Source organism: Gasterosteus aculeatus, chromosome 18 (genome assembly GCF_964276395.1).
Source record: "Gasterosteus aculeatus chromosome 18, fGasAcu3.hap1.1, whole genome shotgun sequence".
Taxonomy (NCBI): domain Eukaryota; kingdom Metazoa; phylum Chordata; class Actinopteri; order Perciformes; family Gasterosteidae; genus Gasterosteus; species Gasterosteus aculeatus.
In genome coordinates, this window is record NC_135706.1 from 15,054,150 (window position 1) to 15,077,564 (window position 23,415).

A 23,415-nucleotide genomic window follows, 5' to 3' on the forward strand; every position below is an offset into this window, starting at 1 on the left:
TGCTGCACGTCTTCAGCTGGGGACTAATTGAAGTGTAACTAAGACGACTTTTTAAGTTTTAAGAAATAAAGTTATTACGCTGGAATAACTGAGAACAGGCGTGAGTGTACAGGGCTTTTATTGAGTTCAACAACCATTTCACACTGCCATATAATAAATACGTGGGGGGTGGAGGGGGGCATGGGAGGGGGCTTCGTGGGACATTACGGTCAAATAAACCAAAATACTGTCAGGAATAAAGACTGCCTCCTCCACAGCGAAGCAACGGCCGCTTCGTTTGGTCATCGTCTGAAACGTTTCTGCTGAAAACTACTTTTGATGTCATATGAAACCAAGTACTTCTAACGCTGATCAAACAGTCACATTGACTAGACTTCAAAACCTCTGGAGCGGTTTGTGTGTTTAGGACGTTGACGCCGCCTGTCCAGATGTTACATTGAGGATAACTGAGGTGCTTTGCAGTGTCGCGTGCGGGACAGCGAGTAATCCGAGTCGCCCACGCGCTACTTCTCCGTGGAGAAAGCCCTCTTCATCAGCGGAGGAGGCGTCTTGCCCGCCTCGTACAGAGATTCGGGAGGAGGGGAGCTCAAGCAGCACCAGTCTGGGATGCGGTCCGTCTGGTTGTAGTAGTCCCGTGACACCGACCGGCTGCCCAGGATGTCCTGCAGCGACCCGAAGACGGCGCCTGTTGAGCAGAGGGGGGCGTGAAGGCGCGGCGAGGGATTTTCAACACCGCGCACACAACTTACATCAAATCTCCTTGTCTAAAACACTGAAAAAGGCCCGAGTTCACGCGGGCAGCCTTTGGTTCCGCAGCTGGTGATGAACTCTCAAATGAAAATCTCATATCTGACCTCCGAGCCAGGCGGTGCAGTTGGGCTTGGCGGGTGGAGCGTGTATTCGGAGGCTCTTGCTGGCCAGCACGCTGCTGTACTTGGGTTTCTCCACCAGGAGGCGTATCTCCGCCAGCAGGCGGTGCAGGAAGCCCGGCAGCATGGCCGTGCCTCCGATCACCACCAGGTTCTCTGACAGAACCTTGCGGGTGTCAATGGGGCACTGCGGGAAAAGACACACATTAGACCATTTGCATGGGGTTCCCCCCCCCGGGTGTGTCGGATTGTACAGGGCGCAGCCGATCACCACTACGGCACCGTCCCTTTGCTGAATGAGCCCATGTTACATATGGACACGTAGGCCGTGTAGCAGTCCACGTCTGCTGAGATTAATCAATTAGGCTGTCCGGGGCGGACTTCCTCCCCACACGGAACGACAAAAAAAAAAACGCTCTGGGTTACTCGGCTCCAGTTGAGTGTCGCCATAGCAACAGCACCGAGTTGAACCGCGCGCTCGACTCCACCGCTGTGCAATACGGAGAAGGAAACGGGGCGTTCCTCCCGACAAAAGACCCTGAAGGTCTACAGCAGGATTCTAACCGCTATCGAGCAAGAGGGAAGAACAGTCAAAATGTATTTGATATAACTTAGGACACAAAATACGGTGAGGCGGTAAGATTGTGCTTCACTGCTGCAACGTGCAAGCATTCACACAGGGGACATTTCTGAATAAATAGACATGAAAAACACATTATTTCATTGGATTTAGGGTCACTGTGTAGAAATAGCAATAACCGTGAAGGGCTCAGTGCATGGGTGGTCTCAAAATGTATTCAATGCAAATCTCCCCCAAAAAAGAACATCAAAATGCCTCTTTTCTAAATGGCTAATGGCTCTAAATAGTTGAATTGTTCGACATGCAGCGACCATCACAAGTCTTAACAAATCCAAAATATTAATTTTGCACAACCCCTCAGGGTGCATTGGATGAATGAAGGAGACCACTTTACACCTATGCAATGAATCCTTCACACAATTGAATAAAGATACAAGACTGAACAAAGGGGTCATCCTCTGTACGTCATTATTAAGACTAATCTGTCCCTGTCCTACAGCTTTAATTAGCATGTTATCTACCTTCACCAGAGCGTCAAGTATCAGAGAAGCCACACTCTTCTCCTCGTTGTCCTGTTCGAACAGGATCTCCATCAGAGAATCCCTGGAGGAAAAGAAGAAGAATCTAATGAGGGACAACTTTGTGTCTGAAATATATAAAGACATAGCGAAGGAAACAAGCATGTTAAAAGGCAAATGTATCGTCGCGAAGAAGAAAGTTACAACGAGGACATTCGCACCAGGAAATCCTATTTCACAGAAGGGCAAGACGTAAAAGTCTCTGGGTCTGATGAGCTACCTGATGGATCCTTTGACGTGAAGGATCTTCTCGCCATCCAGAGGATAATCGACGTCTGGAGGAGGCGCCGGGCGCTAGCGACACATTCACGAGAAGAAAAGCACAGCGAGGATTTAGTGAACTCAAACATTTGTCCACAGGCCGAGTACAACGACGTGGAAAGTAATAAAATCTGTTGTGTCTTACCTCCGCTGTGCCGTCCAGGTTAAATTTGGCTTCCTGGATCTTGAGGCCTCTCTGCAGGTCGCTGACGAAGCACGTTCTGACTGCAGGAAACAAACAAGCAGACATCCGGAAAATAAAAACACAAGTACATGCATAATAATATTAATAACCTGTAATGACTTTTAAAAAAGTCTCAATACAAGTATGTATTCGTTGTGTAGTTGGCTTTGGGAACGCCGCCTTTGAAGGGAATAATTAAAATCTAGAGCAATCGCCCCCCCGAGGAGGCCGGAACCCCCCCCCCCCCCAATCAAAACCTACCCTTGATATCTTCTACTGTGTCCTCTGGGATGGTCCCTGGGGAGAAAATAAAAAAGACATACACCAAAGTCAAGTTTTATTTTCTTAAGTTTGCTCAGTCAGTTAACGAGGAGTCAGGTGGAAAAAGCGTTTGGGGAACGTTTGTGCTGATAATGCAGCAAAGGGCAAGTAGCAAACTGCTGACTGCTTGATGTGAAAGTAAAACAGGTTCCCGTTGTCACTGCTGCCAGAAGGATGGTTAATAAATCCCTGTATGGAGAGATTGGGAACATTTATGTTTCTCTTTGAATCATGCCCACAGTGGATGGTTGATTAGAGATCTCAGCCTGTGCTTCCTGCAGAAAGGCAGTTGGTTCAGCAGCTGAGCTCAATTATTGATGTATTGTCATGCGCAGCTTCTCCCTCTGCTGCAGCTGTAGATCTCACAGCTCAACGCGGTTGGATTTACTCCAAAAAGAAAGAGGGTGGAGAGAAAACGCTGAAACGGACCGCGTGGATATTTATAATTCAAAAATCCAGGAGACTCAAGCAAACGCATAAACACGTTCGGTTGATAAATAATAAATGACAGCCGTTATAATCGGCCTTTTTGCATTCTTAAACAACCCATATCAAAGTTACAGCTTTATTCATTTAAAAAGACAAAGGCACATAGTGTGTTTTCTGTGATTACCAATGGCAGCTGGTACACTTTGTCCCGTGGTGGTGTCTGTGTCCACAGTGCATTGTTCCACAAGGAGCCCATCTAATTCCCTATGAGGAGAACAGACACACACGCTCTTCCGTTACGGGTGGAGAAAGGTAGCACATCTTAAAAAAATGGAACAACGTGTAAAATAGAAGTGCAAACCGACTTGTCACACACACACTCCTTAAATAAGGCAGCTACTTACTTATGGATGGCTTTTCCTCCCAAAGGCAAAGCCTCCCAGGCTGGAAGAATTGCAGTGCACTCGTAGACCTGGGTTCACAGTTAAGGCAGTTAAATATTAAGTTTATCCACCCTAAAAATAAACAATTTAGTTTAGAATCATTTCCCTGTACCATTCTCTCCATTTAGCATTTATCAATCGTCTCTCCTAAAAGGCAAACAAATCCGTATCCTAAAGTGGAAAAAAGGTCAAAGATGACAGGAAAAGGATACAGGCAGCACCAGCGTCTCTGTGTGGCCACAGTCCATCACCAGAGCAGAGTTGATACCCAAAGTCATGATGGCCATGAGGTGACTTGGTGCAAACAGCACAGAGGGCACCTGGAACATACCAGTGAACACTTAGAACACACACAAACACACTACACTCACTATCAATGTCAATAAGTGCGTTAGTGCAGGACCACCTGTGCTGTAAATATGTAAATGTTTCTGCTTGGTTTTTATACCTCAAACTGTTTGAAGAAAACCTTGGTGAGCGTCTCCCTGAAGTGAGACGGGCAGAGGATGGACTCGATGATGACGACTCTTCTGTCGCGAGGATTCACCAGCAGGTGCCTGATTGAAACAAACGGAGCAAAAGCATTGGTTTGATGAGGTTCGAAACACAAAAAAGCAGTACACGTTGTATAAATAATGTTTAATACTAGCTTACAACGGATAACCAGCACAGCGGAGTCTCACCTGAAGTACAGTAAATGGATGAACTCTTTGAGGATGACATAAAGCTCTTCTGTGTTGATGTTGTACTGAACCACCTTGACGGCCTGAAAGAGACGTGAAGGCCGCGGTTACAAATGTTTTGCAGCGTCCGAGCGTTCTTCCGAGCACAGCTGGTTCTCACCTGCTGCTGTCCAGGTTTCCGGATCTCGCTGGGTATGATGAACCTGGGCCCCGTTTCCCCTGCAAAGCCACATCTGCAAGAAAAGGAGTAAACAGTCAACTGAAGCAGCCAGAGGGCTTCAAGGGGAGGTTGACATTCATACTATAAATTATTCAACAATATTACTAATAGAACCAATGCAACCAGTAACTTGGGCTTCAGTACATCCCATAGTACAATTCAGTAAAGGGACTATACACAAAGACTTAAGTCCTCTTGATCTCCATGTGACTTGCCTCAGGCCATCAAGGATCTCTCGTCCCAATAATATATGATTCTCCAATTCCAGCAGAATAACAAATGATGTAACTTAGCCTTCATGCCAAAAAATACCACCAGCTAAATACCTTATAATGTCACAGAGGCATTTCTTACAGCGTTACCTGTCGGATTTGATCTTAGCTTTAATTTATCCTCAGCTGTCGATGGCTAAACACCAATGTGTCTGGTAAGCATCGACTGTGTGGTTTCACATTGCAATCGAACGCAACAGCACGTATTAACCGGTACATACAAGTGCATGACAACATACCGGCGGCTAGTTAAGAAAACACACGTACAGGTTAGCATGTTGTGCTAACCTGTACGTGCTAACGGCTGGTACTCACTTTGTGTACGCTGCTCCCAAGTCAATAACGATCGCAGTCTTCTCTCCTCCGCTTCCCAAACCATCAAATAAGGGCATTTTATTGGTTTGTTAAATAACGTCAGCGGTAAGTGTGTGACAGTGGCACATTCGCATCGTATCAAAAGGAGAGAAAAAGATGGCTGTTGTCTTCCGGTTTGCGTAGGGCGGGGTCTTTAAGAAAACGCGATGACGTCACGTGGACTGCCTGCTCAAAATAGGATGAAAAGCTGTTGAGGTTGATGGAAACTTTCTATTCAACAAGAACATTATGAATCAGCCAAATGCCAACGTTTCAAATAGATGAAGTAAAACCTGAACAACCTTGAGAAATATTATTTCATTGAAAAGTATACTTTCTATTAGACGCAACGTTTTACTGTTTGAATCTATGTTAGATGTATGCTTGTAATGTGTATTGCAGCATACATAGCATCTCTGAAGATTTGTATTTCTGTTTATATTCTCATTGGATGAGCATCGTTGGAAGGAGCCTGAGATACAGTATTTCCCTTTCTTTTCAAACACTGCCTTGTGTAATTGATGCGCACACGAAACATTAATTCATGCATCTAAAGCTATTTAAAGTAGATCAGCTGATTACATTTCTATCTAGATAGCAATAAAACATTTGATGTTATATTTTCAACTTAAGAAACTGACAGTTTTCTTCCACTCTTGTCCCCGGTGTTCTCTGTGGTTAGGTGACCTTTCACCTGGGGTCAATTAGCTGTCCATTCAGCACCATTCAAAAAATGAACTAATAATGATGCTCAACAAGGAATATACATCCATGTAAACTACGGTTACAACGTAAAGCTCATTTAAAAGCCGACCATTTGTCCACATTCTGCAGATTTGGGGCATTTGGTGGCAGCACGTGTTCTGGAGCAGGCGGTCGTAGAGAAGACTGAGACTTCCAGTCAGTGACGCCAAGCTGCTCAACAACAAGCCTCTCCTTCGGCTTGCTTTCCACACTTGACTCTCCTGAAATTGTGTCCGCGCAAACAGAATTTGTCTTCTTTTTTTGTTGTTGCACACTGCAGGAGAAGCTCCGCGTCCACCAGGCAGATCCACCCGCCATGAACGCTGCAAGGTATTTATTCTACGCCTCTTTAAATATTCACCTAAATGCATTTCGCTCCCACCGCCGGATTGTGATGGATGATGAGGATGAGGATGGTGAGGATGATGATTTGAGGGGATGCGTTGTAGTCGTTGGGAGGCAGCAGGATAAATTCCGCAGCGCCAAAAAACAACAACACACGTTTGCAGCCCAAACGCTCGCGCCATTGACACGTTGACTCGAGCGCGCGGGCTGATCGCTGTATCGATCGATCACGGGGCGGTGGGGGGGGTCATTGTGGGAACGTCTGACTCAGACGCTATGAAAGGGTGTCACCCTGGGCTCGGTGATCATTGGGGACACGTCGCGCGAAGCAACAATTTGCGCCTCTCTCTCAACTGTCTGCATCTTTTTTTTTCTCCCGCCAATCCAATTCAGCGTTTTACAATAAAAACGTGCACGTTTGAAAATTGCCGCTTTGCAGTTTTTTTGTTTTTGCGATTCTAACGTCCATGGATCCATCTGTAGAGGACAGAAAACCTGGTGCTATTAATAGGTGAAGTGCGGAGGGGGTGCTGAGGATTGCTGTGTCAGATTCTCTCTCTCTCTGTGTGACTCTGTCCAGCATCCACTTCCATCTGGCGATACAAAATGATCAGAGGACTGCGAAGAAAAGGGAAATGTTTTGGAATTGTTAAAAAAAAACCTGTGTCATCACAGCATCAAAGCAAAGGCAGACAGTGAAGCCCATGTCAAGTTCTATGCATTTTGCATTCTGGCCCTTTAATCTGCAGCTGCTTTGGTGTCCTCTCGTCTATTCTGTCCCACCTGCAGAGACGGCTCGCACCAGCCAATCAGCATTCATCTTTTTGTGTCCCCCCCCCCCCCCTCTCAGCAGGCACTGAGACGAGACAGAGATGCCGATGTCCGGGAGGCTCCGTCGCCTCCTGCTGGCTGGGACCTGTCTCTGTGTCTGCGGGACCCCCGTCCACCTCCCCAACTCCCCCCCCGCGACGGACGGCTCGGTCGCAACCTCCAGGTCAATTCCCCACGCGGATGTGGAGTCCCCGAGCGCAGGACGCGTGACGGGCCCGGTGTTGGGTGTAAGTGCGGTGGGAGGGGCCGGCCCGCGTGGACGACCCAAGGGGACGGATCCCGTGACGCAGACGGGAAGCGGGGACGGCCTCGGGGGAGGATCGGGGCCGGGTGAGGCCGGCGGAGACGCACAGAGCCACAGCAGCCGGGCGAAGACGTCGGCGAGCTTGTCCGAGATGGGACACGCGCAGGGACAGACAGGTCCGGTGCCGTCCGTTGATCCGGACGGAAGACGGGAGGACGCAGGTGTCTTCAATCAGCCTGTGTCCGGTCCTGCAGGGGGGAGGAGGCTGTTGGACACGGCCTCCTCGCTGGAGCCCCCACAGCTGAGCTCCACCGCCGGGGAGGCCGGAGACCAAAGGGAGGCGGACCGGGCCAAACGAGACCCAGAAGCAAGCCCGCCGTCCACCTCAGAATCCCCTAATCCCGGCGCGTCGTCCCAGAGAGACGCCTCCGTCAGCTGCATCCCTCCCTCGGTCTCCCCTCGGACCTCCACCCATTTGTCGATTTGGGGCCGCGATGAAACCATGTCCTCCCTCCCAGACCCCATCAGAGAAGACGGACCAGGCAGCCTGTGGACGGAGGCGTCTCGGCCCGGTGGGGGTGAGTCAGAACCGTCGGAACAAGTCACGTTGATGGCAAATCAAGCTCTTTGGGCAGGCAGAACTTTCTTTAATTCCTTATTCAACATGTGCAAACTTGTGTAAGCTAATGCTCCGCCTTCATACGACTGCCGTCCACAACAAGCAGGGCTTTTCTGCCCGCTTTCACGCGGCTTCATTAAAAAAGTGAGGCAGGAAATGAAAAAGACGTGTCTGGCGGCAGAGATTGCCTTTGATGATTGGAAAAGGAAGAAAAGCGCCCGCTTTTCCACGCTCCACTTTGAACCCCAGCTGGGACCCGTGGCGGTCTAATTACTTTCTATTCCTGACTCGAGCCCGTAGAAAACCGCACAGGGAACACAGACAACCGGATGGCTCCGTGGAGGCATGTGTTATGCAAGTGGTTTGCAGGATTCAGACCCTTTTTCTCGCGTCGTCGTCGTCGTCGTCGTCCAGACGAATTGTGAAGAAACAGGCATATTATTATTCAGAGGCAGAGGGAAATGGATTAAAGGAGTCGGTCTGAGCCAATATGTGTTCCATTCAGGGGGTTGTCTGTTTGATGAAGCTTCCTCCCAACAGAAAGGAAGCCGACGGAGAGAAGAAGAAAAAATGAAACTCCCTAATATCGTTATATAAAAGGATCTTAAGCATTTTCAGCCAACTTTAGAAACGCCTTAGAGAAATGCAGTGGTGAAAGCCCCCGTCTGTGTCCCTCTTATCTAGAAAGAGCCACTTTATGAATAATCCCGCTTTGAACCCGGCTCTGAGAGAGCGGAAGTGCTTCTAATGAGAAAAGGCCCGAAGCCTTCTGCCCTTTGTGACTTAAACGCCACGCGCCACGTCCTCACCGTCACTCTGTCTCTGCCTCTTGACTACAGGGGACACCGCGGCGCCGCCGTCTCAGGACGAGGCCACGGAGGGCACCATGTCGTCGGAGGCCCTGCCTCTCATCTTCGAGCCGTTCGAAGACGTCACGACCGAGGCGGTCGCACCGGCGCCCGGCAGCGCCCGGCCTCCCGCCGGCGTCGCAGCCGCAACGGGCCCCTCGGACGCGCCTTCCCTGCTGATGCCGGACTGGACGTCGCCGTGGCAGACGTCTGGCGGGGAGCTCCTGGAGCCGCAGCCTCACGCCGGGGCGGAGGATCCCTCTGAGAGAGGTGATGGGGCGGGACCTCGATGAATGAATGAATCTCGTGAAGTAGACGTGAAGGAGCTTATTTAACGGGAACCTGTAAACACATTTACGCTTCGAGTCTAATGGTCGTCTCGTAGACACCAGGCGTTTAAAACGTCCCCCCCCCGCTGTCTGCTTGGCACGTGTGACTGGCGACCTGTAGGTGCAGCAGGGACACCGGACCCCGAGGAGCGCCTCCCCGCCACTGGCCCCTCCCTCTCATCCTTTCGGCGCGCTATGACAACGGTAACCATGGCGACCCGTCGGCCAGCGCACAAATCCAGATCTGGGCTGGAGGAGATGGAGTCCGAGGGTGAGGCGAGTTTTCCTTTTTGTATGTTTGATTCATGAATATTAGATATTTTCCCGGCTGATGAGAAGATTATTTTTGTCTCTATTCCCGGCAGAGGAGCCGGATGAAGACGAGGACGACGAGAACTCCGAGGACTCTGTGGAGGACGACAGCGAGGAGGACCTAACGGAGACACCGAAAACGCCGTCTACTCGGCCTCCGTACAGCCTCATCCCTCCGCCTCCCGTCTGGTTCCAACGCAACCAGGGGCTGAGTAAGCAAACGTCAGAATCAATACAGCGCAGTATTTAGTGCTCACACCTGAAGGAACAATTGAGGAACGGTGCTCAACCTGTGGCTCTTTCCCCCCCCAGTGAGGAGCTGGGTGGAGCTCATCAGGGAAAAGGTAAGACTGCCCCCTGCTGCCCTCCACGCGTCATGTTTCCTTTCGCTCCCCCACCGATCCATCTTAAGAAGAAATGTACCACCGCGCTCTGACCTCTGTGCCCCCCCCCATAGGCGGGCTACGTGTCCGGGATGTTGGTCCCCGTGGGCATCGGCATCACGGGGGCCCTGCTGATCGTCGGCGCCCTCTACAGCATCCGCGTGATTCACCGCAAGAGGAGGAACAGCTTCAAACACCAGCGGAGGAAGGTCCGGCAGCACGAGGTCAGTTACCCGACTCGTCGCGCTCACCCGCTCGCGGAGCAACGCGCCCCGTACTGAGTCCCTGTAGTTCGCTGTTCCTCTCCAGCAACCCCTCGAGCCCGGGACGGACCCCCAGGACCAGACCATGCTGCTGGCCGACAGCTCCGAGGACGAGTTCTGACCGGCCGGCGCCGGAGGCTCGGCGGACAACCCCCATCGCTATGACTACCGCATCTCCGATCACCGCGGGCTGTTTGGTGTGTGACTCATCCGGTCCATCCGGACTTAGTGGCCAGTCGGCCTTGACCGGCAACCCCCCCCACCCCCCAACCCGCCCAGAGAGGGGCCTTTCTGAGCCTCCGGGGGAAGGGGGGGGGGGGGGAGGGGGGGCTGGCGTGATGTAATGGTTTGAGCGGAGGGGTCGCGTGGGCCAGCTGGGTGCTCTCATCAAGTAATAAAAAAAAGAAAAGGGCTGTAGAAGAGTCGAGTTCCATAAACATGTAAATATAAATGTACCGTATGTGTAGCTGACCTGGGATCAGTGGTTTTAGTGTGAATTCTTGCCACATATCGAGGATATTTAAAGGAATATTTGGGGAGATTAACTTGTTTGTTGAGTGAGATGGATTCCAAAAAAAAAAAAAAAAAAGTTTTCCAGGAACCTTCAATAAACAAAACATCTAAATCAATACTTCATTCAAATGTGACTTGTGGAAAGATACATGTTCTATTTCTTTAAGTTACTGCAATACGCACATACAAAATACCATCTTCATATAAAAGTATGTAGCACAAAACTGATTTTTATGTACAATATAAGTCTTTTTAAGTATATAACTATTAAGTTTTTCTGTTGGCGGGAAAAGCACCAACATTGGAGAAATAAGTTTGTTTCACAAATGATTACTTACTCACAGCTCACTTCTGCATTATCTTGTATAGTTTGTGCTTTAATGTGGTTGAGAGGAGGACCGATAAAAGACGTTTTGCCAAAGACGAGGAATCAAATTGCTGCGATGCAATAATAATAATAGTGTAGTCATGTGTTATGTTACGGAAAAAAAGGTTGTTATACAGTAACAAGAAAAATATGAGCAAGCTGTTTAACAGCAACGACGTCAAAACAGGGTATTTTCTTTTGGAAAAATATACTTTCTGCAATTTCACACGTCAAAATGCTTCAACAACTGCCTGTTTATTTGCAATAATACTGTTTTAGAGATGTGTGGTAATAGTGGACACTTTTCTGTCTCTGTGTCGATATGAAACATGTGATCAAATAAAGAATTCCTCGATGTGTCGATTGGGACTCTCTTATGACAAAGCTCAAGAAAAACACTCCAGACAGCAGACAAGATAAGAGTTTACAGCCTTAAAAAAATCAAATAATTTATTTCTGTGTTCTTTTTCCACATTAAATAAAAGCTATCGGACATTTCCAGATCAAAATCAAGAGGGGACGGGGGAGAGGAACAGGGGAAACAGAAACATGACATGCAGAAGAACTTTGCTTTCCCCTTTGCACGCTTCATGGAGCCAGCCCCCGAAAAACACTGCAGAAAAGCCCCCGCAGGTCTCCACCACCACCACAGCTTCTTTAGTGGAAAACATCTGGTCTATATGACCCTGGTTTCTTGGGGGGGGGGGGGGGCCTGTAGGATGGCAGACGTCGCCCCGGGTGAGGAGCAGGTATCTAGATTGTTATCGTTTACCGCTTGGACACCACAGAGGACGTCCAGGAGGAGGAAAGAACCTGTGAACACTGAACTGGCTTGTAAATTCAAAACTTATCCCGAATGCATTGTCAGAGGGGGGGGGACGGGACGCGGCTACCGTCCGACGGGCGACACAGCCCTTCAGTCGGAGACCAGGAGCGATCCACGAGGAACTGCCAGGATCTCACAAGAGCCCAAGAAGGAAAGAAAGAAACCCTAAAACGCCTCTTCATACATACGGACCGCCGGATGGAGCCAGACGGCTTGGTTTTGGGAGGTGTTACATGGAGAGGGGGGGGGGGGGGGGAGGGGGGGGATTAAACAGGGTGATCATTTAAATTTAAACAGCGTCAGAGGAGCAGTAAAGGAAATAGTCGCTGAGGGGGGAGCGTTTTTTTCCTCTCGCTTGTCCGTTGAGAAGCGCTCCATATTCTCTGGATGGGCTGAAGTAGAAACAGAAATCAAAAACAAAAATAAAATCTCGACAAGACAACCCGACCCTTCCTTCCCAAAGGATGATTCAACTCAAAAACATGCGCTCATTATATCCAGGGAATACATCAACACTCGTATACAAACCCCAAAGAAAAGAATAGTGAATAGTACGTCATCTGAACCTTTGTGCCAAACGCGCACACAAAGACACACACACAGACACACACAGGCTGGTGTGAAGGTGGCACCTCTGTAAACAGCCACTTTATCTTTCAGTCCTGGGCCCCGGGGACGAGACGTCTCAGCTGCTCTGCTGACGAGGGGAAACAAAACCCAGAACTTCACCGACTGGGCGGCGGCTCATCGGCCCGCGAGGCTGTGAACCCGTCCGGCCGCCAAACAGCCGTCAGCGCAGTTTGTCTTTGTGCAGCTGATGCTACTGTGGTCGTTCCCCGCGGCAGCGACCTGTGCTGCGTCCTACTGGGAATAATGCCGGCAGGGTAAAAGCACGCAGACGTCCAACTGCAACATTTGAAAGTTGACTTTCGAGAAAAATTGCATTAACAACCTGTGATGTAAAGTTTTGTTTTAATTTCTATTTTAAAAGATTGAAACGTGTTTATTCGTCCCTCAGCCATCGACCGCATCGTCTCCCGTCCTCGCTCGCAGCAAACGCTTAAGACGAGTCCCGGAACGCTAAAAATAACGCAAAGTGTGTGATTTGTGACGATTTGTTCGTCTACACTTCTCCTGTGCACGACGTAAAAAAGTTCTAACCGATCCACAGCCAGTCAAAATAACACACACACACACAGACACACACAGACACTGCAGCGGTTCCAGAAGAAGTCTGACCTTTGTTCATAAACAGTGTGGATCGGAAAGGTCAGGGTGCATCCAAGACACGCTCCCAAAATGTCGGCGAGGTTGGTCGTGCATCGGTCGAGGGCACCGCGGACTCAGCGGCTTCGGAGCAGCATGAGGTTACACAGGTGTGTGTTTAGACTGAGAGCGCACAAACAATAAAATACAATCTGCTAAGAATACTTGTCTATTGTCCTTTTTTTATCAAGAGAACACACACACACACTCACAACAGGATTTGTTTCGGCGCGCCGCTCGCCCCTGAAACGCAGCGCTGATGGATCGAGTGGAACTTGCATCGAGGAGAGTCGACTAAAGAAAAAGACAAAAAGGAGTAAACGGAGATCACGTGGTTGTTGGCGAGGAGCTTCTTTAAAAGAATCGGTTTTCTGCTTTTTGGGGGATTTTGCAGCGGTTGGCAGTGCATTGCGGGGTAAAAAACAAAAACAAAAAACTGCTTGCACATACTGTCGGTCTGATGAGGGATTTAGTGATGGACACCGAAGCAACAAGGTGGCGTGCTAATGGGGGGGGTTGACTGCTCTAACAAGCTAACACACACACACACACACACACACACACACCTTTACAGGCTTCAGCCAGACTGGGGGCCGAGGCAGGTGACAGACAGGATGGGAGACAAAAACATGACATCACGCAAAACCGACCACGCCGTAGGCACCAAACCCCCCCCTCCCCCCAACAAAGCAACAAAAACATGAGGCGGTACCCAGTTTCTTCCTTTTTTCTTCCTTGCGCCGCTTCTTTGCTTCACGTTTTGCTGCTCGACTTTTCTCGGTTTGTGACCCGTGGCCTGCAGGAGGATCCGGTGAGGGGCCCAGTCCTCTGGGGGGGTCAAATGCGTCATCCAGGCTTAAAGTTCAAGAGGTCCTCTAGTCCCCAGTCAAGGTCATCCCAGAGACCATCCCCCACCCCTCCCTCCTGGTCAGACAGTGTCATGAGAAGATCGGGGGGGGGGGGGGGGGGGGGGGGGGGGTCAGTCCGTTTCTGCCTAAACAACAGTTCAAAGGTCAAGGGCAAGAAGAGGGTTTGCTTGTGTGTGTACACAGGTGTGTGATGTATGCGTGTGTGTGTGTGTGTGTGTGTGTACACGAGGGGAAATGACCAGGGCTGAGCTGAGGCTGTCAAGCCGATAGCGTACGAGGTGAACAGCACCGGCTGTCCTCGTCCTCACCCGTCCCCTCTCCCGTCCTCTAGCGGAGCCACAGTTTGAGCCGCAGCGCGTCCACTCCGTTCAGGTAGTATCTGAACAGCCGCTTGTCTCTGACAAAACCCAAGTTCTCGTACAGCTTCAGGGCCGATTTGTTGGTGATTTCAGTCTCCAATACAACCTGGGGACAGACAGACAAAAGGCGTCAGTGCGTCGTTTGGTACACGAGAGGACTGACGGATCCTCGTCACTCGGTTCCCGTGGACCCCGACAGAATGTTTTGCACGTTTCAGCCCTGTTTAATTGTTTCATGTTATTGGAAGTGAGCCAAAGGGAGTGAGTAGGAAGTGGACATAGTCACCATGACGTCAGCCATTGGTTTGCGGACTAAAGTTGTGAAGCCTCAAATACCGAATTTTGGCTGTCGCCATCTTGTTTTGGGGGGGGGGCAGAAGTGATACAAGGGGGTGGAGCCAAGTACAATCCAACAATACATTTCCAGGACGACCAAGCAAGCATTCAAATTCAACTTCCTGAACTGAAAACACACCGTGAAAAGGATTAAAGTTAGAAGACAAAAACATGGTGGCGACCTGTCAGTCACAAGCCAGCCCCGCCCTAAAGCATAACCGTATATACGAAATGAACATCGCGCTGTGTTGAAGATGGGACGGCCATCAGGAAGAACTTGTTGGTAGGAGAGCTGCTCTCCAGCACCTCCACCAGTCAGCTGGGTCACTAACGTCAGCACGTGGTCTGTACGCGGCCACGCGACACACAACAACTCGGTCTGTATCCTCACTGACGACAGATACTCGCTATCTGAAACCTCTCGTCGGCATGGAAGTCATTTCATCCTGCACCGCTTGTGGTGAGAGCGCTCTTAAAGTGTTACATTGCGTTATGAACTACGTTATTTCTTAAGGATGCAAGAACACGACGGACCAGGACCCCAATGTTAGAATCTCCCTGAATGAATAAAGGTTAGACAAATAAAAATCCAGTAAATTAGCTTTAAAGCACCTGATGTCTCAGCCGCTGTGAGCAGTTTGCAGGGTCAGCTGTCGTTGGTCAAGAATAGCTTCAATGGAGGAACGTTCTACATCCATGTGTGTTAAACACACACACACACACTTTTGAAATGCGCCTCAGGCCACGTTTCACACTGCTTCTAGTTGTTATGCTACGGACAGTTTGACTGAAGAGCACAGTAGGCAACACAACAGTAGCTGTGAGAAAGGAGCTGAGAAGGGAAATATCTATTCCAGTTAGACGGTGCTATTGTGTGACTTAGTTCCGCCTTTTAGCTGCAAAACTATTGAGAACATAGTAGTCAAAGATCCGTTCTCACGTAGAAAAAAACTGCATGCGGATAAAAGAAGCACCAGAAAACGCAGCTTGCGATACAGTGGCAGTGTCCGCAGTAACTCTACAGATGAAGAAACTACGTTCCTATAAAAAGGCCGTGGTCCTGGAAGGTCAACAGGAGAACCAGAGCGGCAGTAGGTGGTTATTTGGAGAGCAGGTGAAGTAGAGGAAATAGTAAGAGGCTCGGGGCGGCGGACGCCACCAAGGTCACCGGCCAACTGAGATGAGTGAAGGGACGGGGAGAAAAAACCGGTCCTTGACGTTCAAGCCTTGGTTTGTGCACACAGAGGCCTGCAACCAAAACCAATTGTAGTAATGTATTGCAGTTATTTCATGTGGTTTTGTTCCAGGTATTACCAATACATCACACACCCTGGCAGGATTTGGAGGGGGGGCGGGGGTCTCTTTGTGGGTGAATACGCAGCTTGTGTATGTGTGTCTATCAGAGATGAAACCACAAAAAGTGTCTTTCTGGCTTTTAATGTTCTCTGAATGCACGAATAAAAGATAATCAGATCTACGGTCCTCACCTCGTCACAGTCTCCCTCCACCATGGCGTAGATGGCCTTCTTCACCAGATTAGTACCTGAAGCAGAGGAGACCAAGTCAGTGACGGCACACAAATGAATAAAACCACTTTTAGTGACATAACACTGGATATCTGATATCTGAGCATACTGAGCCTCGAGTAAATAAATACATGTTCTTTTCAAGTGCAAGTACAGCGTTACAGTGTGCGACTTATCTAGATCCTGCGTTTGCTTCAGAGAAAGCACAAAAGACGCTGTTTGTCTCCACTCCCAACTGTGAAAGGGCGGACGAGTAGCTTTATTCTTTACCAGTTCTTTTCTCACTCAGGTACCGCTAACGGTTGAATGCTGGTTTACTGTAAATCCCAGACTACTGTCTAGACCCGCACGGTATGAAGAGAGAAACCCCATCGCGATCTGGCGCCACATGGATATATGGATTTGTTAGCAGCATCCCGATCTCACCGATGCTTTTCCTTCTGTGTTTCGAGTCCACGGCCAGCATGGCGATGTAGCCGCGGCGGAACATCTTCTTGTGCATGTCAAGCTTACAAACGATGGCTCCGACACACTCCTGCTCCACCATGGCCTGTGACACACACACACACACACACACACACACAACACTTAGGGCCTGTGAGCGTCTAGGGGGAAAAGCCTACCGCTCCACTACCGTCCTGCCAGTTCAGCTGGTTCTGCCGGCTGACCTCTGACCTTTATTTCAAGACACTTCCTCGTTACGTTACAGGGATGTTTTGGACGAACAGGAACAGAGTTTATACGACCTTGAGGCTCAGAGGAGAACAAAGAAAGGACAGCGAGTGAAAACCCCTGACTGGATAATGTCATTAGAAGAGGAAACAAAGACTTCGAGCACATTACTCTCAACTAAAACTGGAATGAAAGGGTTTACAATGGTTGCTTCTTGCTTAGCTCCTGCTCATGTGAGTGGACAAAAGACCCTTTATATGAACCATAAACAATTCTGTCATGTCGGATACATTTTCCTCGAGTAATTCAGACTGAAATCCATAAAAAAACCACAAGGATTAGCGCTGCCCACCTTTACAAAACACCTTCGAAGGGGATGTGCAGTCAGCCACTCATTTACATGTGTGTGTGTGTGTGTGTTGCATCAGCGGTTTGGCTGCCAAAAGACACACTAACAGTTAATGGAAAGTCACACCCTTCCCCAGTGCGGCGATGCACCTTTAGGTATCCAGAGTCCAGGAGCTACGAGCCGGATCACACTTTATTTTGACCCGATGAACAGAGTCATCGAGTGACTGCAGGTGTTTTTCGTCTCAATGAGCCGGTTTTACTCACCAGAAAGCAGAGCTGCGGCCAGTTGTGGATGAAGTACCTGTAGGTGTAAATTGAATAAGGCTCAGACAAGTCCTTGGTGATCAGTCTCATGATCCACGGCATCTGAAGCTCGGACTCGTAGCGGACATAGCGGATGCCGTGGCCGTCCTCCTCCGCTCGGCCCGGGGACCCGCCGAGGTCGAGCCGGGCGAGCTCCGCAGCCGGCGGCTCCTGCGGGTCGGCGCGGCCTCTCCGTCCGCCGGGCCCGGCTTCCGGCGGCCCGTCGCTCGGCGGCTCCTCGGGGTCAGACTCGTGGCCCCCTTCGTCCCCCGGACGCCCCCCATCGTCCCCCTCAGTCCTCGTGAAACCCGGCATGCCGTTCGCGCTATTGTTACCTAAGGGAGAGTGACGGCCGTTTTTAGAGAAGGGGCCGTGGCCTTCGTGTTGGCAATGCTCACTGCGGTTGCTGGGGGCCGGAGCCTCCTCGTTGCCGCTGTCACTGTTGTCCGCGGACGGTCTCGGGTTGTCAGGCCGCTTTCCCGTGCGCTGGTGGCCGTCGTCGTCCTCCGGCGGGCTGGCCAAGCCGTTTAACTGCTGCTGCTCTCGGGCTCGCATTTTAAGGTGCAGCGCCGCCGGGCTAGCTCTAGCTAGCATGCTCTTCTGCTTCTTATTAAGCGACCTGTTCACTTCGCCCACCGACCCCGACGTCGTCCCCGTGCCGGCGGGCACGCAGCCCTCGCGGTGGCAGGCCGGTTCTGCGTCTTGCCCGGCCGGCTCCGCGCTCCCAACCCCGGGGAAAGGAGAAATTTCAGCCGGGGATGAAGGCAGCGCGCTACTAGGCCCAGGCGGCACTGTGGCCATCCCACCGCATTAAGGTGGAGATTCACGCTTGGAAAACGTTGAACACGAGCTCATTCGCGGGGCGAATGTGCTTACAATCAATATACACGTCGGTTTACCGAATATCGCATAAATCCGAGGGTATCTGAGGGGGTAACGTATCCGCTGGCGACGGTTGTCGCCGCTTTCTCCTCAATTTCCCTGCTGCCGGAAAGTGCTGTCGCAGCAAACGCCATTGCAACAGCAGCCAGAGACGTTTTACGACAGTGGCGTAACGCGCGACAGATGCGGTCCTCTTTCAGACACCGGGGCCGATATGCTCACGTTTGAGAAAAGGTCATTGGCCTCGACTCTTCGGTCTCTGCTTTCATGACTGCTTTGCATTTTGACGCGGTTGTCACATCAACGGCAACAATATTGATCCAGAATGTGTACAAAATATACGCATAATAAAATACAATGAAGAGAAGGAAAACACAAATAAGGGAAACTGGAGCAAATTAGGATTAAAAAAACAATTACGTTGATGTATCCCCCTCGACATGAATCACAAACAAATATGTGGTCTGTTTTTCTATTTTACAGGATTGTATCAAGCCAAATTCGGAAAATTGTTGATAAAGGGAGATACATGATTTATTTTAATGCAGAGACGGAATTATGCAATGAGATTGCACAATATCATATACATATAATATATGCATATTTTAAAATAAACCTATAGCCTGGCACATTGAACCCATTCGAATGGTTTATTGTCTCAACAATAAAAGTGTGTAAGGTTCGCGACCCTGTGTCCAGTGCGGTCTAATTCCCTCCCAGCAGAGGACGCTAGATCCCGGATTTAGTTGGATCAAATATACATTTAACTTTTGCGTCAACGCTGCAGTTTCTCCAGCAGATGACACCAGTAGATTAGTTCCGTAATAATTGTAATCTCTCTCAAGTAAAATTGGACTGTGTACTGAAAAGTCCTATCCTAAAATGACACGATGATCAGAGCACACTTACGCCGAAGTTGTTGATCATATTCTGTTATTATAAAACTCTATTTGATGTTTACTCATTAAAAAAAACTTTCCTCTCATTAAATTGTTTCGTACAAATGAAAAAGAGGAAATAAGTGATTTTATTATTTATTCATGTAAAGGCTTTTTATAAATATATATGTCCATGTCTTCTTATTGCTGGCTTTTAGAAACAGAAATATAACAAAAAAATGAACAACAGACAAATGTCTGGGCCCCCACCTACAAACTGCCTATTCTCTCTGTACATTTTATATATATTTAGAGATTTTTTGATAATTAAATAACATGACATAAATATTTTAGATTTTTTTTTAAAGACTCTAAATCAGTTTTACATATTTGGCAATGAGATACACAAAGACACAACAAGCTGTAAACAATTCTATTTTTTATAGCATAACGCACATTAGACTTGACCAATGGGCAGTTTATCTGCCCATCGTAGGTGGCAGTGTTGCTCTGTCGTGTCTGTAGGCCTGTCTGCGGACTCAGAGGGGGATCATTGGAAAACACATCATGTAAAGAGTCAAAACAGGAACATTTTCTCTGTAAAGCCAGATGAAACATCTATTGAGCTCTGTGATATGATGGATAGATAGATGATACATAGACAGATGGACGATAGACGGATAGATGGGTAGAAGTGTAGATGGAAAGATGGATGGATAGATAGAAGGATGGATTATATATAGATAGAGAAGATGGAAATATAGCTAAAAGGATGTGTGGATATTATATAGCAGGATAAATTGATGATAGATAGATAGATAGATAGATAGATAGATAGATAGATAGATAGATAGATAGATAGGAGGATGGGAATCTGGATGGATTCATGGTGGACTGATGTCTTGAGCAGAACCAAATTCCGTCCAACACTCAACTACCATACGTCTGCTTGATATGTGGAAAGACAGAGTCCTATTTTGTTTGTAGATATACGTTACAGAAAAAAGAAAGGGAGAAATAAGACAGGGAGAGAGAGAGACGGCCCTTTGAAAGCTAAGCCTTGGGGCTGAGAACTCTCTGAAGAGCTGGAATCAGACATGCACAATCAGTTCCCCTCTTCAAATCTCCTTTACAGGCCTATCTACTTGAACAGGCTTCTCTTAATTACTTTCTCTATCACTTAGCGAGCCGTGCCTGGGACTAACAGCAGCGGCGTTGTGCCAGAGACACTTGGCTGGTTTGAACCCATATTTAGATATCTTCTTTCCCACAATCCCGTCCCGTACCTTCTCCCCCCCCCCCCACACTTTCATTCTACGATGCTCTTTTCTCTCGGTGGCTCTCCCCATCCTGTCTCTACCCCTTTCCAAATATCTCCAGGGCATCAGTTGCGTCATGTGACTGGTGTGCTTGTGATTACAGCTGTTGGCAGCCACACAGGAGGACCTCGAAATAGCTTAAAAACAGACAGACGGCGTGTAAAGAAGTACAAGGTCAGTGTGGCGCTCAGGACGACCCAGGCTCACAATGACACCCAAGCAACCCTCCGATTTTGCATCTCTCTCCCCGTCTTCCTGTGTGTGAACTGGTCTCAGGAGGTGGAGGCCAAGCTCCTCTCTCTCTCTCTCTCTGCTCCCTTCCCCTTTTCTCCTCCTCCTCCTCCTTCTTCTTCTTCTACTCTCGGTCTGGCGTCTGGTCCACTAGAGCTGCATTTAATTACTTTCCGTTGGGTTAATTAGGGGCTGAAGTTAGGGGGTCGGACCAGAACAAAAGCGGGTCGGGCCCGGCGGATGCAGGTGCTCCGGGGGTTGGTTGCCAGATTCCAGGGTTCAGATTAAGATGGCTGCAGTACAATCTGGAGAATGGAAGCGAGAGGTAGAACCACTCATCCATCGCAGGGGACGAGATTTTCCACCACGTGACGGGGTGGCGGCTCCATAAAAACGCCCATTGTGCTTTATTATCCGATACATTTCCACATCTTTTCCTCGAGAGGCCATCTTACATTCGCACAATTTCCTCTTACCTTCACTTAGTCTCCCCTCTCACGCTGCACTGGCACACAGAGTACGGAGTGATGTCTCTGCCAGTCGCTTTCTTTCCATCCACGGTGCCGCGTGGTTTTCGTTCGCGCTCGTCTCGCCCGCGGCGCTCAGTCCCCGTCCTTCATCAACGAGCGGCAGCCCTTTTGCTCTGTTGGTTGGCGGCGTTCAACGCAGAGCGCGCGAGGAGGACATCAAATGACCAATCCAGACAAGTGAAGAAGATGAAATGGGCCTTTCGAGCCTGTGAGGTGCACATCAGTGGTTCGAATGCAGTGATGGTGTAAATGAAAGGAACAAAAACAGAAGACGCGTGAGCGTGAAAAGGCTTCAGGCTGCAGCACTTTGAAGGTCACCTGTTCAGTCGCTGTACTCTTGGCACACACACAGAAAAACATTTGAAACATATTGAAGCGGTCAACTGGCGCATAGGTGCGACTTTGCTCCTAGAGAAGAGCAAGAAGAACCCTAAAAGACAGTCAATTTGACCTTTCCCCCGGCCCCGTGGAGATGAAGAGGGACCAGATGAAGTGATACGGGAGGAGAGAGAGGAGGCAGAGGGCATCTCTGGCATGGCTGGCGCCCCTCAGTGTGCGAGGGTCCTGGGGCCCTTTAGACAGGCGCCAGCCCAGCAGGGAGGCACAGACAATCAAGCAGCACCAGATTCAATGCACAGAGATGGATGGAGATGAGGAGGCGCAGAGGGGAGGATTTATAGGGGGGGCGGCGGGTGGGGATGCTAGGCCAAAGTGCACAGTTGAGGAGCGGTGGAGGACACGGCAAGGAGAAGAGAAGACGCGTCCAGGTAGAGATGGAGAGAGCGGCGTGATGAACGGCCGCCGCTCAAAGGGGAGGTGAGAGGAGGAACCAGTGAAGGGAAGAGAAAAGAGAAAGATAGCGTATATATTCACGCTGTAACAGTCTTTATCACCGGCCCAGATCGTGGCGTATGAACAGTGATCCAAGTCAACCATCTGCTGAGGCTAGATAAGCCTGGGAGAGCCGGGTATTGAGCTGTCACTCAGGGAGGAGCGCCGGAAAAAAGAAAGAGAGGAGGGGAGCGAGAAACAGAGGAGAAATAAAGACAGAACGGGACGGAGAGGGAGGGAGGTGTCTGCTTCAAGGTAGGGAAAATTCAAAGGAGAAGATTTGCGCAGGCTGGAGAGCATCCGTCTCGTCGGGGGGGGGGGGACTTAACGTCAAGTAGACGTCCAGCCCTGTCCCGCACGAGCTGCAAATAATCCTTCAGCTAATGAGACGAACAATAAAACAGGGCTATTTATTGGGTTTTTATTTTGTGCCAACCCGCACACGCATTCTTACACATGCACTCGCATCTTCACATCCACGCACGCCGTGACGTGAGGCGGTTTGTTGTTCATTTGTCTGTCACTAACAGACGCACACACACACACACACACACACACAGACAAACGCATTCATACATGTCATCGCAGCCAGCTGAAAGTACAAATTCAGGCTGATTTCATTGCTAAAATAACTCTTAAATTCACAAGACACATGCGGTTTCAGCTGATTAGCCAGCCGGTGGATCCCCAGAGTGAAGATTGGTTACTAGTTGATTAAGCCTCTATATGTGCAGGTGGTTAAGTTAAATCCCATTTAAACATTCCCCACTAAACCACTTACTACATATCTATGAATTAAATTATTAACAATATTATGAGTGCGAGGAAGAGAGAGGATGTGGGAAAACCTTTCATATGGCGTAATTTGTGTTGCAATTTGTCCGATTTTGTGTTTTTAACATTCGCCACGTTTGGATGTGTGTTTGTAGAGTGATATTGTGGTAGTACGGGGGCATGAATTAAGGCCGGGAGGGGGGTCAGGCCCGGGGAGTGGGGGCTAGGAGGGGATTAGCCGAGGCCAGTTGGATCATTTTACAGCCGGAGGACCCCCCCTCACCCTTTGCAGTCTCCTGGACAATGAGGATTAAACTCCTCTTGTTCCTCAACTCCAAAAAACGGCAGGACGACAAAGACACTATTCCTCCTGGGTGCCCTGGCTGTGGCTGGGAGCTGAGCTGAGCTGAGGAGGGAGGGAAGGAGGGAAGGAGTGAAGAGGAGGAGGGAGGCAGGGAGGCAGGGAGGCA

At 49.3% G+C, this 23,415-nt stretch overlaps 4 protein-coding genes across 9 annotated transcripts in view; 1 reads left to right on the forward strand and 3 right to left on the reverse strand.

Annotated features, from left to right (window-relative positions):
• Nucleotides 1-101: 101 nt before the first annotated feature.
• Nucleotides 102-5,355, reverse strand: actr10 (actin related protein 10). Its single transcript, XM_040160539.2, has 13 exons — nucleotides 5,156-5,355; nucleotides 4,509-4,581; nucleotides 4,349-4,431; nucleotides 4,114-4,222; nucleotides 3,878-3,985; nucleotides 3,627-3,694; nucleotides 3,407-3,486; nucleotides 2,734-2,769; nucleotides 2,434-2,513; nucleotides 2,248-2,321; nucleotides 1,971-2,052; nucleotides 855-1,056; nucleotides 102-685 (listed from the first exon to the last, which is right to left on the reverse strand). The coding sequence occupies exons 1-13, from the start codon at nucleotides 5,230-5,232 to the stop codon at nucleotides 504-506; spliced, it is 1,254 nt and encodes a 417-aa protein (XP_040016473.2). The 5' UTR covers nucleotides 5,233-5,355; the 3' UTR covers nucleotides 102-503.
• Nucleotides 5,356-6,034: 679 nt separating this feature from the next.
• armh4 (armadillo like helical domain containing 4) lies at nucleotides 6,035-11,352 on the forward strand. 6 transcript variants are annotated; one of them, XM_078093616.1, is made up of 8 exons: nucleotides 6,035-6,268; nucleotides 7,134-7,936; nucleotides 8,817-9,095; nucleotides 9,276-9,425; nucleotides 9,520-9,678; nucleotides 9,779-9,810; nucleotides 9,924-10,073; nucleotides 10,141-11,352. In XM_078093616.1, exons 2-8 carry the CDS (start codon nucleotides 7,156-7,158, stop codon nucleotides 10,231-10,233), a joined length of 1,644 nt encoding a protein of 547 aa, XP_077949742.1. In that variant the 5' UTR covers nucleotides 6,035-6,268; nucleotides 7,134-7,155; the 3' UTR covers nucleotides 10,234-11,352. The 6 variants fall into 6 exon arrangements, with proteins under 6 accessions (XP_077949742.1, XP_040017245.2, XP_077949739.1 ...); XM_040161311.2 differs by having other exon boundaries at nucleotides 6,060-6,268; nucleotides 10,159-11,352; XM_078093613.1 differs by having other exon boundaries at nucleotides 6,075-6,268; nucleotides 9,520-9,688.
• A 63-nt stretch (nucleotides 11,353-11,415) lies between these two features.
• On the reverse strand, nucleotides 11,416-18,533 carry naa30 (N-alpha-acetyltransferase 30, NatC catalytic subunit). Its single transcript, XM_040160542.2, has 4 exons — nucleotides 17,462-18,533; nucleotides 16,601-16,724; nucleotides 16,136-16,191; nucleotides 11,416-14,418 (listed from the first exon to the last, which is right to left on the reverse strand). The coding sequence occupies exons 1-4, from the start codon at nucleotides 18,299-18,301 to the stop codon at nucleotides 14,281-14,283; spliced, it is 1,158 nt and encodes a 385-aa protein (XP_040016476.2). The 5' UTR covers nucleotides 18,302-18,533; the 3' UTR covers nucleotides 11,416-14,280.
• The window catches only part of fkbp3 (FKBP prolyl isomerase 3), a 73,606-nt gene continuing 61,606 nt past the window's right edge, over nucleotides 11,416-23,415 (reverse strand). The window contains exon 7 of the mRNA XM_078093619.1: nucleotides 11,416-12,086. Coding sequence (XP_077949745.1) covers nucleotides 11,984-12,086 — 103 coding nt within the window. The 3' untranslated portion in view covers nucleotides 11,416-11,983. The remainder of the gene's footprint in view (nucleotides 12,087-23,415) is intronic.